Below are 11,215 nucleotides of genomic sequence, written 5' to 3'. Positions count from 1 at the left end.
CTCCTTGAATCTGCCTTACGTGGCTATCTTCATTGGCACTGAATCCCACAATTGAATTTCTCTCTCAACGGAGAGACATTTCTTTTCAGCTGTTCTGAATTGTGCACCCCAGTATTGCGGAAGAAGAAGAAAAAGCTTCAGGGGCACTTCCTGGCAATGTTCCCTCTAAGTGGTGGGGTCTTGTGAGCAGAAATTCTACTTTGTGAGCTACTGGCATTAAAGTTGTGAGCGAGCAATATGGCTACTGCATAAATTAGCTTGCTCTGGAGCCATCCCTTCCTGAGCTAAGACAAAAACCGTGTGAGCTGGAGGCTGAAAAACTGTGAGCTAGCTCACACTAACTCAGCTTAGAGGGAACACTGCTTCCTGGTATGTATTAAGAACCCTTTGCAAGGGAGAAAGCAGCTGAGAGCATAACAAAGGGCAGTATGTCCTTGGGATGGGGGGGGGGATTTAAGCTCGGGGCTGCAGGTAGAGTGGGTTCCCCCCAGCCATGCAGGTGTGCTGGGGTGACCTGTGGCCACCGGCTCTTCCTCTGCCTGAGCCACCTGTCAGAAGCCACCGGGAAGAACAGCCGCTGCCACCACCGCCCTTGTTGGGATGCAAACCTGGATCAGGAGATCCGCTCCCACCCACCCCACCCCACCCCTTAACTCCTCTGCTTTTGCGCCTGCAGAATCCCTCCAAGGAGCATCTTGGCCCAAGTTGGGCAAGTGTTTGGAGGGGGGAGCCGGGCTGCGCGCGCGCGCGGGCACGCCTCAAAAAAAAAAAAAAAAAAAAAGGCCCGGTGCCCAAATGATGGGATGCGGTTGCCAAGGTAACCAGACTGGACGTCACCGCGCTTGGGCATGTGCGGTTCCATTCCGGGAGGGTGCGAGGCGGCTGGGCTGCGCTGTGGCGGCGGCTGCTGCTGCTGCTGATCGGGCCGGCAAGGCGGGAAGGCGGGCTGGACGGCGGGCCAGGGTCGCCCCGGCAGCCCCCTTGTCCAGCCAGCCCCAGGCGGGCCGCCGCCGCAGCCATCTTCGCGCCGAGCAGCCTCGCCCTCCGCAGCGCAACGTGCGCCCCGGGCCAAGGCTGGCGCCACTCGGCGGGGAGGAGCGCTGAGCATTGGTGGGGGTGGGGTCCGGGGGGGGGCTGCCGCTCCCTTCCTCCCTCCTCCCGGCATAAAAAAGGACCTGGGAGGGGGGGCCATTCGGAGGATGACAAAGCCTCCCCCCCCTCGTTTTCTTCTCCAAGGAACCCGGGCCTCCAAAGGCAAGCGCTGCCTTTCTGCAGCTCACCCTGGTGGGCCCCATATCTGCATCCAGACAGTAGCTTCGGGATTGGCCCCAGTGCCTTGGCATATGGGGATAGACTGCTTCTGAACAAGGAGGTTCTCTTCTTAGTCTTCCCTTCCATGCTTTTGCCAGCTGGGAAATTGCCTTCGGAATTTGCCTTTGTCGGTGAGCAGAGGTGGGTCCATCTAGCCTGGGGTAGCTGGAGGCTCCCAGGAAGTGCACAAGACCGACGTCAGCTTAGTGATTCTGGGGCCCTGGGATCCCTAACATCCTGCCACCAGGGTCAGCCAAGAAAGGGATGGCCCTCTCCGAGGGCTGTAGCCAGGGTTTTGTAATTCGGGGGGGGGGGGTTAATAAGTCGGGGAGGGGGGCCACTGATGCCACAAAATAAAATAAAAATTTAAAAAATTTTAAAACTGACTTTTGCAGCATTTGCAGTGTGCTTGCCTACGTGGGGAAGCAAGCTGTGCTTGGGGAAGGGGCGGTGGTGGGGAGTCCTCCAGGTGGCCCAGAGAGTTGGGCTGCTGCTGTTTATTTCTGCAAGTTTTGTCTTGCTGGGGCTCGCCATACATGTGTCTAGTTTTTAAATTAAATGGTGCTGTTTAATCTAGTATCCTGTATACAACCGGAGCCCCAACAGCCACTTGGGTCTCACGAGCAGGTGTTGATCCTTAGCCTGCGGTCATTCCCATGCCCCAACGTCTAGCAGTCCAAGGTATACTGCCCTTGAACATGGAGGTTCCCCTTTGCTGTCTGCATAAAAAAAAAGAGGATGCCCCATGAAACTGGGGTTCCCCTTCTGGTCTTGTATCAGGGTGCAGACCAGGGGTAGGCAACATCCTTTGGCCTGTGTGCCGAAGAAGAAGAGGAGGAAGAAGAAGTCGTCTGCCTGCGAAGATGCTGGTGTGCTGGCAAACAAAAGGGTTGGCGAGGGTTGTGTTTGGCCAGACATGCTTCAAGCAAGCCAAGCCCCAACAGCGCTGCCAACATTTCAGAGATTCAGCCTTGGACTTGGCTGTTGGCCATGCAGGTCGGAGAGGCCTGAGCCATGCCTGTTGACACCTTCTCCAGCACTGCCCTGTTGCCTGGGCAGAGATCTGACCCTGGATGCCAAGCACAATGGTCTGATGTCCTGCAACTGGCGCATGTCTCAAGGGTTGCCTACCCCTATGTAAACCCAGTTGGTCCACTAAGCTTGCCTGCCATGAGCCATGGACTCATACAGTCGAAAGGGGTCTTAGAGGCCATCTAGTCCAAACCCCCTGCTCCATGCAGAAAATCCAGAAGTAGAGCATCCCCAACAGATGCCTGTTCTTGATGACCTCCAGCAAACTGGTCATGTTGTCAAAGGGCTCTCGCTGGTAGGACGTTTCTCCCAAGGTTCAGCTGAAATCTGCCCTCCTGTAGCTAAAGCCCATGAGGTCTAGTTTGTTTGCCCTCTTAAAGTTTTCATGGATTGACTTTTTAGCACTGTTAGCTGAGGTCCTTTAGGCAGAGATTGTATTTGGAAGGCAAATCAAGAGTACTGCCTTGTTAAACACAAACCGCCTTGTTGGTTCGAATCAAGATCCACTTAGATCTCCAGCTATGACCAACCTTGTGCCTGTGGAATCTTGCATGCAGGGCATGGCAGTGACAAACATCACTCCACCCCCCCCCCGCTACCTTGAATCCAAAATCTAGTGTTCTTTCAGGGGTATTAAGGTTAAGGTTAAGGTTCCCTTGCTCGAAAGCCAGTCGAGTCCGACTCTAGGGTTGCAGTGCTCATCTCTGTTTCAAAGCCGAAGAGCCAGCGCTGTCCGAAGAAGTTTCCGTGGTCATGTGGTCGGCATGACTAAACACCAAGGGGCACGGAACACTGTTACCTTCCCACCGAAGTGGTACCTATTTATCTACTTGCAATTTCTTGCTTTCGAACTGCTAGGTTGGCAAGAGCTGGAACTAGAGACGGGAGCTCACTCCATCATGCGGCACACTCGGGTCTTGAACTGCTGAACTACTGACCTTCCACAGTCTGCAGTTCAGCGTCTTAACCACTTGAGCCACTGCAGTTCCTTTGAGCCACTGCAGCTCCTTTCAGGGGTTCTTAAAGTGGAGGTTCTAGTCAGCTCACATGGCTGATAGCCTTCACTAGACCAGCTCTCCATTAAGTGGTCCTTCTTGAGAAGTCTTTGCTGCTGCCTCTGATAGCAGTGAATCACATCGGTTAAGTTCTCACCCATTTGCTTGTTGGCTATGATCCCCACCCCCACCACTAGGTTCAAAGGCAAGGATGAGCAAACAGCTGTACCCCTTCCCTGTTTTGATTTATACTTTGGCTCGGCAAATCCAGCCATTTTACTAAATAATTGGAAGGAAAAAAAACCCTTGGTTTATTCTGAGCCAGTTCCTAGCCACATTATTATTTTTTAAATAATTTTTTTATTGTTTTTGTTAATAACATTAACATTACATACATCAAATACTTTTTGCTTCTAAATTAATAAGAATAATTGCTTACATTCTTAACATCTATTCTCGCCATACAGCATTAGTAAGTCACCATGAGTCTGACCATTATAGAATATCTGCTACAGCCTATAAATATAACCATTTATGATAGATCTGTTTAGCAGGGAGAATATCCTAGCCACATTAGACCTCACTGTGTTCCAAAGGACATTGGAGGGGTGTGATAGGGTTTGAGTAAGAACAGTGAAACCCACAGAGATGGAACAAGCAGTTTTCTCTGTGGCTGGGTACTTTAAATGCACAGGAACCATCAAGTCACTCAGGGAGTCACATGAACACATAAAGCTGCCTTATGCTGAATCAGACCCGTCTCCTCTGACTGGCAGTGGCTCTCCAAGGTCTCAGGTGGAGGTCTCTCGTACCACCTGCTACCCGGAGAGCTGGGGATTGAACTGGGGACCTTCTGCTTGCCAAGCGGATCCCGTGCCACTAAGCCACAGCCCCTCCCCAATCAAGGGAAATGTTTGGAGCACCTAGCCTCGGAACCTCCAGTCGTTGCCTTTGTGATGGTCTGATTTGGTGTAAGAATTCCCCCCCCCCATGCATGGGTTTTCAGTTGCTTAATTGATTGCTTTTCCTGTTTCTGCAGAAGAAGAGGATGGGGTGCTGGAAGCCTTGGAGGACTTCTTCCCTGAGGAGCAGGTGAACCCCCAGAAGAAGAAGAAACCCAAGAAGCTGAAGGAGAACAAGGCTTCCAAAGTCAAGCGGAAAAAGGAGGTAATGTTGATTTGAGTTGGCAGGCTAGGGGCTGGGAATGGGTCCCCGTGTGGGAGCTCACATGGGAAGGGACTCTCGAAAGGAGCATCGTAAAGATCGTCCTTCAGACCTCCTTGTTTGATTTAACTTTAGGACATTGAACATTTCTGTGGGGATACAGGTGAATTTGCATACGGCCTTCTAGTTTAGAAGATTGTGGTTAGGGAGCTGATACCAGTGGCTTGTGAGCTATAGTTGAACGTTTGGCTGAACTGTCGTTTCAGTAGTAGGCCTAGTGATACTTTCAGTGGTAGAACCTAAGAAGAGCCCTGCTGGATCAGACCAGTGGCCCATCTAGTCCAGCATCCTGTCTAAAACAGTGGCTAGCCAGTTACTCTGCAGGGCCAACAACAGGGCATAGAGGCGGAGGCCTTCCCCTGATGTTGCCTTGTGGCACTGTTATTCAGAGGTTGACAGCCTCTGAATGTGGAGGTTCCTATTAATCACAATGGCTAGCAGCCACTAATTGACCTATCCATGAACCTGTCTAATCCCCTTTTAAAGCTGTATTACTGGACTGACCACAGACCCTAATGTTTACTGTATCTGTCTCCGAGTGGGTTGTGACAGAGGCAGTGTGGTGGGGCCTCAGAGCACTGTAGAAGGAAGTGGTTGTGATTGGCCTTCCTGGATCACCTGACACTCTGAGCCTGAAGGATTCTGGGCTGTGGTGTCTCTTTTGGAACTTGAAATGCCCTCTCTGACCTTTGTTCTGCCAGCAGTCCTGGCAGCACAAGTGGGGGGAAAATCAGTGCCTGACCAGGGCTGCGCTCTTCAAGAGCGAGATCAAGATGGGTAGTAGCCATGTTAGTCTGTCTGTAGCAATAGAGAAGAGCAGGAGTCCAGTAGCATCTTAAAGACTAACAGAATTTGTGACAGGGGACGAGCTTTCGTGAGTCACTGCTCACTTCTTCAGATACAGCTAGAATGTGAGTCCATCGGTCCTATATATTGGAAAGTGGAGTGATTTCACATGCCGAATGACATTAGCAGCCAAATGACAATAGTAGGCGTGATTGGATTAGGTGTGATATGCGGAGGAGTTGTAGGAATGGAGAAATCTGCATTGGTAATGAGACAGGAAACCTAGGTCTCGATTCAGTCCAGGTGGATGCATTGTCTTCAAGAGCTGGCATGCACTCTTATTAAACTGCAATCAAAACCTCATAGGGTTGCCAACCTCCAGGAGATCTCCTGGAATTCCAACTAACCTCCAGGTGACAGAGATCAATTCACCTGGAGAAAATGGCTGCTTTGGAAGGTGGACTTCATGGCATTGTACCCCACTGAGGTCCCTCCCCTCCCCAAACTCCGCCCTCCTCAGGCTGCACTCCCCAAATCTCCAGGTATTTTGCAACCCGGAGCTGCCTACCCTGCCTATAGAGTCCACCTTTACTGTATGTCTGTCGAGTGCTTCTTTAGAGAGTCAATGTACTGGCTTAGAGCATGAGTTGGGAAGTATTTGGTTGGTTGAAAATCTTGGCTCCTCCACAGACTTACTAAATGGCCTCTGGGAAGCTACTATCATGCTCAGCCCTCCACCTAAGATGTGGGGATAAAGATACTGACTTGGTCTGCCTTGCAGGCTTGTTGTAAGACACCATGCTTGAATGGCTTTGTATGTATGGATGCTGTCACGATGCTTGCCTTGAAGGCGCACATGTTGCTAGCTCTGTGAAGTAATGGTCAGTGACAGGCGTCTGCCTTCGCAGTGTGCAGTTGCGATGTTGTTCCATTTGTCATGAGCTGTCCCTGGGTAGGGCCAGACACTGAAGCCCTGGGCAGGGAACTCAGTCTCCTATTCCTCCATCCGGAAATGAGGAGAGGCTTCCCTGAAAAAGAATGTCATGAAGGCTGTTCTGCAGTCGCTGAACATTGATGGAGAAAAAAATACAGATCTGCAGCAATTTAGAATATTCTGCAAGCTGTGTGAATCAGGCAGTTTGGCATAATCTATACAGTCATTCAGATGGTATAAATATTTTCAGTGCCATTTGCATCTTTTAAGCATTCGAATGCTTGCATGTTCACTGCCTGGGGGACCCTTTTTGGGTGGAAAGATGGCGCAGAAATGTTTTAAATAAATACAAATAAAATAAAACTTCTCTCACGGTCCACCATTTATTCTGCATTTTTATTCTATTGTGCATCATTTGTCCTGGTTTTGCTGGTCCTGGTAAAGGAAAAATGCTGTCTCCCCACCTCACAGTTGCTGGGAATTTTATTTGACCATTCATATGACTTTTAAAATTCTAGCAAGTGTTACTTTCAGGTATACATTCCCAGCTATCTGGGCTAGAACCTTGCTCTTTTTAACATGTGAAGACTGAGATTGTAAGGAACCTGAATTCTGAATAACACATTCTGTGTTTCTCCCCCCTGCAGTCCTGTGAAATCACAGCATATAAACAGCCATGTATGTGTTAGTCTCCAAATGTAATGTCCAATATTATTTATTAAATGGAGCCCTAAGACAGAGAGGTTGTTTGAAGATTTGGAAGGAGATGTCAACAGTATGCTGATGAGCACCTTATTCTATGTCTTCTTTTTTTTCATCTGCATTAGTCAAGACAGTAGATGTCCTGAATGAATTTCTGGAGGGTAATGAGCTGGAGGAAGGCCGGAATGGTGCACTGGGAGGTCCATATAGCCAATCAGGTTACGGCTGGTGGACAATGTTCCCTCTAAGTAATGGAGTCTTGTGAGCAAAAATTCCACTTTGTGAGCTACTGGCATTAAAGTTGTGAGTGACCGATTTGTCTACTGCATAAATTAGTTTGCTCTGGAGCCATCCTTCCCTGAGCTAAGACAAAAATCCATGAGACAGAGGCTAAAAAACTGTGAGCTAGCTCACACTAACTCAGCTTAGAGGGAACACTGCTGGTGGATCATATAGCCAATCAAGCTACAGCTGGCGGCTCACATAGCCAATCAGGGCTTGAGAGTTTAGCCTATCCTGAGCAGGTTTGCACTCTCTCTAAAAGAGCAGCTTTGTTGCTTGAGGGTGCTGTTTAGGTCCACACCTTTAGATGCAAGTACATCTCCCCTGGAGCAAGTAGCAGCTTCTGCTAGCTTCACTTGGTATGCCAGTTGTGGCATTGCTGCAAGAGGCGTGACCTGTCTGTGTAATATGGCCTATCCATATTCCGATCACATCCAGGCTAGACTACTGCAATGTGCTCCACATGGGGCTGCCTCTGGAGCACCATCTGGTACGTAACACAATGACGAGGTTGCTTTCTGGCTTGGTTGACAGAGCACACATCTCTCTAGTTTAAAAACAGCTCTGCTGGCTGCCAGATTGCTCTGGGCCCACACTGATGAACGCAGAGTGGTGGAGATGGTTCCCCACTCCTTTGTGCTCACAACAACCCCACAAGGGAGGCACAGCTACAAGAGAGCGACTGGCCCTAGGTCACTCAGCAAGCTTCACGGCAGAGTGGGGATTTGAATGCAGGTTTCCTGGAACATTGATCTGATGTGTAGCACAACTTTTTCATTTGACAAAAATGTTATTCTGCTCCAGCCCTGGCAGATTGCCATATTCAAGATCAGGCAGGAGGGAGGCTGGACTTGTGCTGAGAGGTTTTGGGGCAGGATACTTGTTTGGTATGTGCGGTGTGTTTCCTGATACTGCATGGCCCCACAAGTGTTAGCCCTGGGGGCTCAGTGAGGGAAAGCAAGCATTCACCTGCAGGTACCGAGTGCCAGTTATTTATTTTATTTAACTTACTTAATTTATACCCCGCACTTCCCCTTAGTGGGGACTCAAAGTGGCTTGCATCATTCTCTTCTCTATTTTTTCCTTCCCAACAGCCCTGTGAGGTGGGCTAGGCTGAGAGTGTGTGACTGGCCAAAGGTCACTCAGCTACCTTCCACAGCAGAGTGGGGATTCGAACCTGGGTCTTCTGGGTTCTAGTCTGGCAGTCTAACCATTATGCCATGCTGGCTCAAAACTGTTACTTAGAGAGGAACCTGTGATGGGGGTGGGGAGAGCCTAGTGTGGTGGTTGTGTCTGGCCAGTGCAATTGCCAGAGGGATCTTGGGTTCTTCTAAAGGGATCAAACGGAATCTGTTGTAACCATTTCATCCCATCTTCGTTGTTTTATTTACTCAGCCTACCAAATCAGACCCTCACGGCTTCTCCTGGTGGCCCAGGGAGAAATGGACATTCTCCCTCTCCCACTATTCTAGACTTGAGGGCATCCAATGAAGCTGATGGGCAGTAGATCCAGGATGGACAAAAGGAAATGCTTCTTTACACAGCAATTAAAATGTGGAATTCACTGCCAAAGGATGCAGTGATGGCCACAGGAGTAGACAGCTTAGGAAGGGGGATTAGACAGATTGATGGAGGAGAGGTCTATCAGTGGCTACTGGCCCTGGTGACTGAGGGGAACCTCCACATTCAGAGGCAGTCAACCTCTGAATCCCAGAGCCAGGAGGCAAAATCAAGGGAAGGCCTCGGCCTCTATGCCCTGTTGTTGGCCCTCCAGAGGAACTGGTTGGACGCTGTGTGAGGCAGGATGCTGGATTAGATGGACCACTGGTCTGATCCGGCAGGGCTCTTCTTATGTCCTTATATTCAGTCATGAGAAACTGCACGTTGTAAACAAAGCAGCTGGGCCATATGTGACTACTGTCAGACGTGAGCCAAAAGCCAGCCTGGCCCTGCTGGGTTGCTGTCAACCCCCAGACAATGAAAAAGGTGCATTTTCACCAGCTGCCTAAAGAATTGATCAGCTGAGTCTCCCCTGCCTCCCCCAGTACATTTTTAAATCCCCCCAGTTTCCTGTCTCTGTTTAGCATGGCTTGGACAGGAAAGGGACACATAGCAAGGCTTCTTTCCATGAGCTTAACATCCAGGTTGGAATATGTGGACAAAAGCAACTTGGGCCGAGGCCATGTACACTGAAACCAGCTCCTTGAAAGGAGTGTAACTAGGTGAGCTCTTTTGTCTGTCACCAGGAACTTGGGGCACTTTTCATCTCTCTGTTTTATCCTCACAAAAGCCCTGCATGGTAGGCCAGGTCACAGACAGGGACTAGTCCAAACCTTCATGACAAAGTGGAGCTTTGAACCCGGGTCTCCCTAGTCTAACACTCTAACAACCACTGTTTGTTGACGAAGAGGAAGCAAATTATCAAGGGGGTCTACGTTGTGCAGCAGTTTTGGATGAGCCCCTCCCATTTTGCAAGACACGGCCAAGTTCCTTTGGTCGTCGAGAACAAGACACAGTTTGCTAGTTTAGATCCAGATTAAATCTAAGGCCACTTTTGAAATGAATCCTCCTCTGTACGGTCCTTTGTGCATGTGCCTGCCACTCTGGGTTTTCTCAGGGCTTGAGTCGAGGCAATTTTCACCCTAACTCAGCTTAGAGGGAACACTGGTCTACATTGCGCAGCAGTTTTGGATGAGCCCCTCCCACTTTGCAAGACACGGCCAAGTTCCTTTGGTTGTCGAGAACAAGACACAGTTTGCTAGTTTAGATCCAGATTAAATCTAAGGCCACTTTTGAAATGAATCCTCCTCTGTACGGTCCTTTGTGCATGTGCCTGCCGCTCCAGATTTTCTCAGGGCTTGAGTCGAGGCAATTTAAGTCCACGGTAAAACAGCATCCAATTACCCCAGGGCAACAGCAGGCTGAAACCGGACTGATCACTGGAGGGAGGTAATATAATGCAGAATGGGGGGGGACGGGACCTGAAATAAAAATACCATGAAATTGCTGAGCGGTCGGATTAGAACGGATAAAAGGAAGTCCTTCTTCACCCAAAGAGCGATTAACACTTGGAATTCACTGCCACAGGAAGTGGTGGCGGCTACAAACATGGACAGCTTCAAAAGGGAATTAGATAAGCATATGGAGCAGAGGTCCATCAGTGGCTATTAGCTACAAGGTATAGATAGGGGCTCTGGGGCAAGTGATGCTCTGTCTTCTTGGTGCTTGGGGGGGGTCAACAGTGGGAGGGCTTCTAATGTCCTGGCCCCACTGGTGGACCTCCTGATGGCACTGGTATTTCTGGCCACTGTGTGACACAGAGTGTTGGACTGGATGGGCCTTTGGCCTGATCCAACATTGGCATCTCTTATGTTCTTAAGAATGTTTAACTTAATTTTAGTGCAGAATGGGGGGAAAAACCTGGATGTAAAAAGAGGTTGGATTTGATTGTAGTGCAGAATTGCTTGGAGGATACAGCGGTGAACATGGTTTAAAAGGAGAGGGCAGAAAGGGTCTGAGTAGCCCAGCTGCTGTGTTCCCAGCCCGGTGATGTTTCTCGATGCTCTTCAAAAGAAGTCCTGGGTGGAGTGCGTTGCAGTAATCCAGCCTAGAGGCCAAAGTAGCCTTCAGTCTAGGCTTTTGAAGGACGGGTGGCTGAGCTGTCAGCTGGGATTTGAAGGCAAGGACAGAGGTACGTTTGGGGACCATGACCCATGTGCATCGTGATGCCCACCAAAGGAGGAGTTTGGTGCCGTCCCCATCCTGTTCTGCCCTTCCTGGTGCTGAGAGCCTTCAGACCAGCTCAGCAGACCCTCTTCACTCCGTGATGCTCCATCTGCAATGCAGCACCTCATTTGCAGTTTGTCTCCGGTGAGCAGCAGTAAATCTTGGCAGCCCGCTGCATACCAACTGTGTGGTCTGTGGATGGCAAGTGGAAGGGAGCGGGGAG

General features: G+C 49.8%; 1 protein-coding gene across 1 annotated transcript in view; it reads left to right on the top strand.

The window, feature by feature from the left end:
* The first annotated feature begins 1,396 nt into the window (after positions 1 to 1,396).
* Positions 1,397 to 11,215, top strand: part of CHD5 (chromodomain helicase DNA binding protein 5) — an 85,380-nt gene continuing 75,561 nt past the window's right edge. Inside the window, exons 1-2 of the mRNA XM_015429816.1 lie at positions 1,397 to 1,442; positions 4,378 to 4,505. Of these exons, the coding sequence (XP_015285302.1) occupies positions 1,397 to 1,442; positions 4,378 to 4,505 (174 nt within the window). The remainder of the gene's footprint in view (positions 1,443 to 4,377; positions 4,506 to 11,215) is intronic.

Source organism: Gekko japonicus, unplaced genomic scaffold (genome assembly GCF_001447785.1).
Source record: "Gekko japonicus isolate JY-2015 unplaced genomic scaffold, Gekko_japonicus_V1.1 scaffold1166, whole genome shotgun sequence".
Lineage (NCBI taxonomy): Eukaryota > Metazoa > Chordata > Lepidosauria > Squamata > Gekkonidae > Gekko > Gekko japonicus.
Note: the sequence above shows the minus strand (reverse complement) of the source record. Positions and strands in the feature narration are given on the sequence as shown.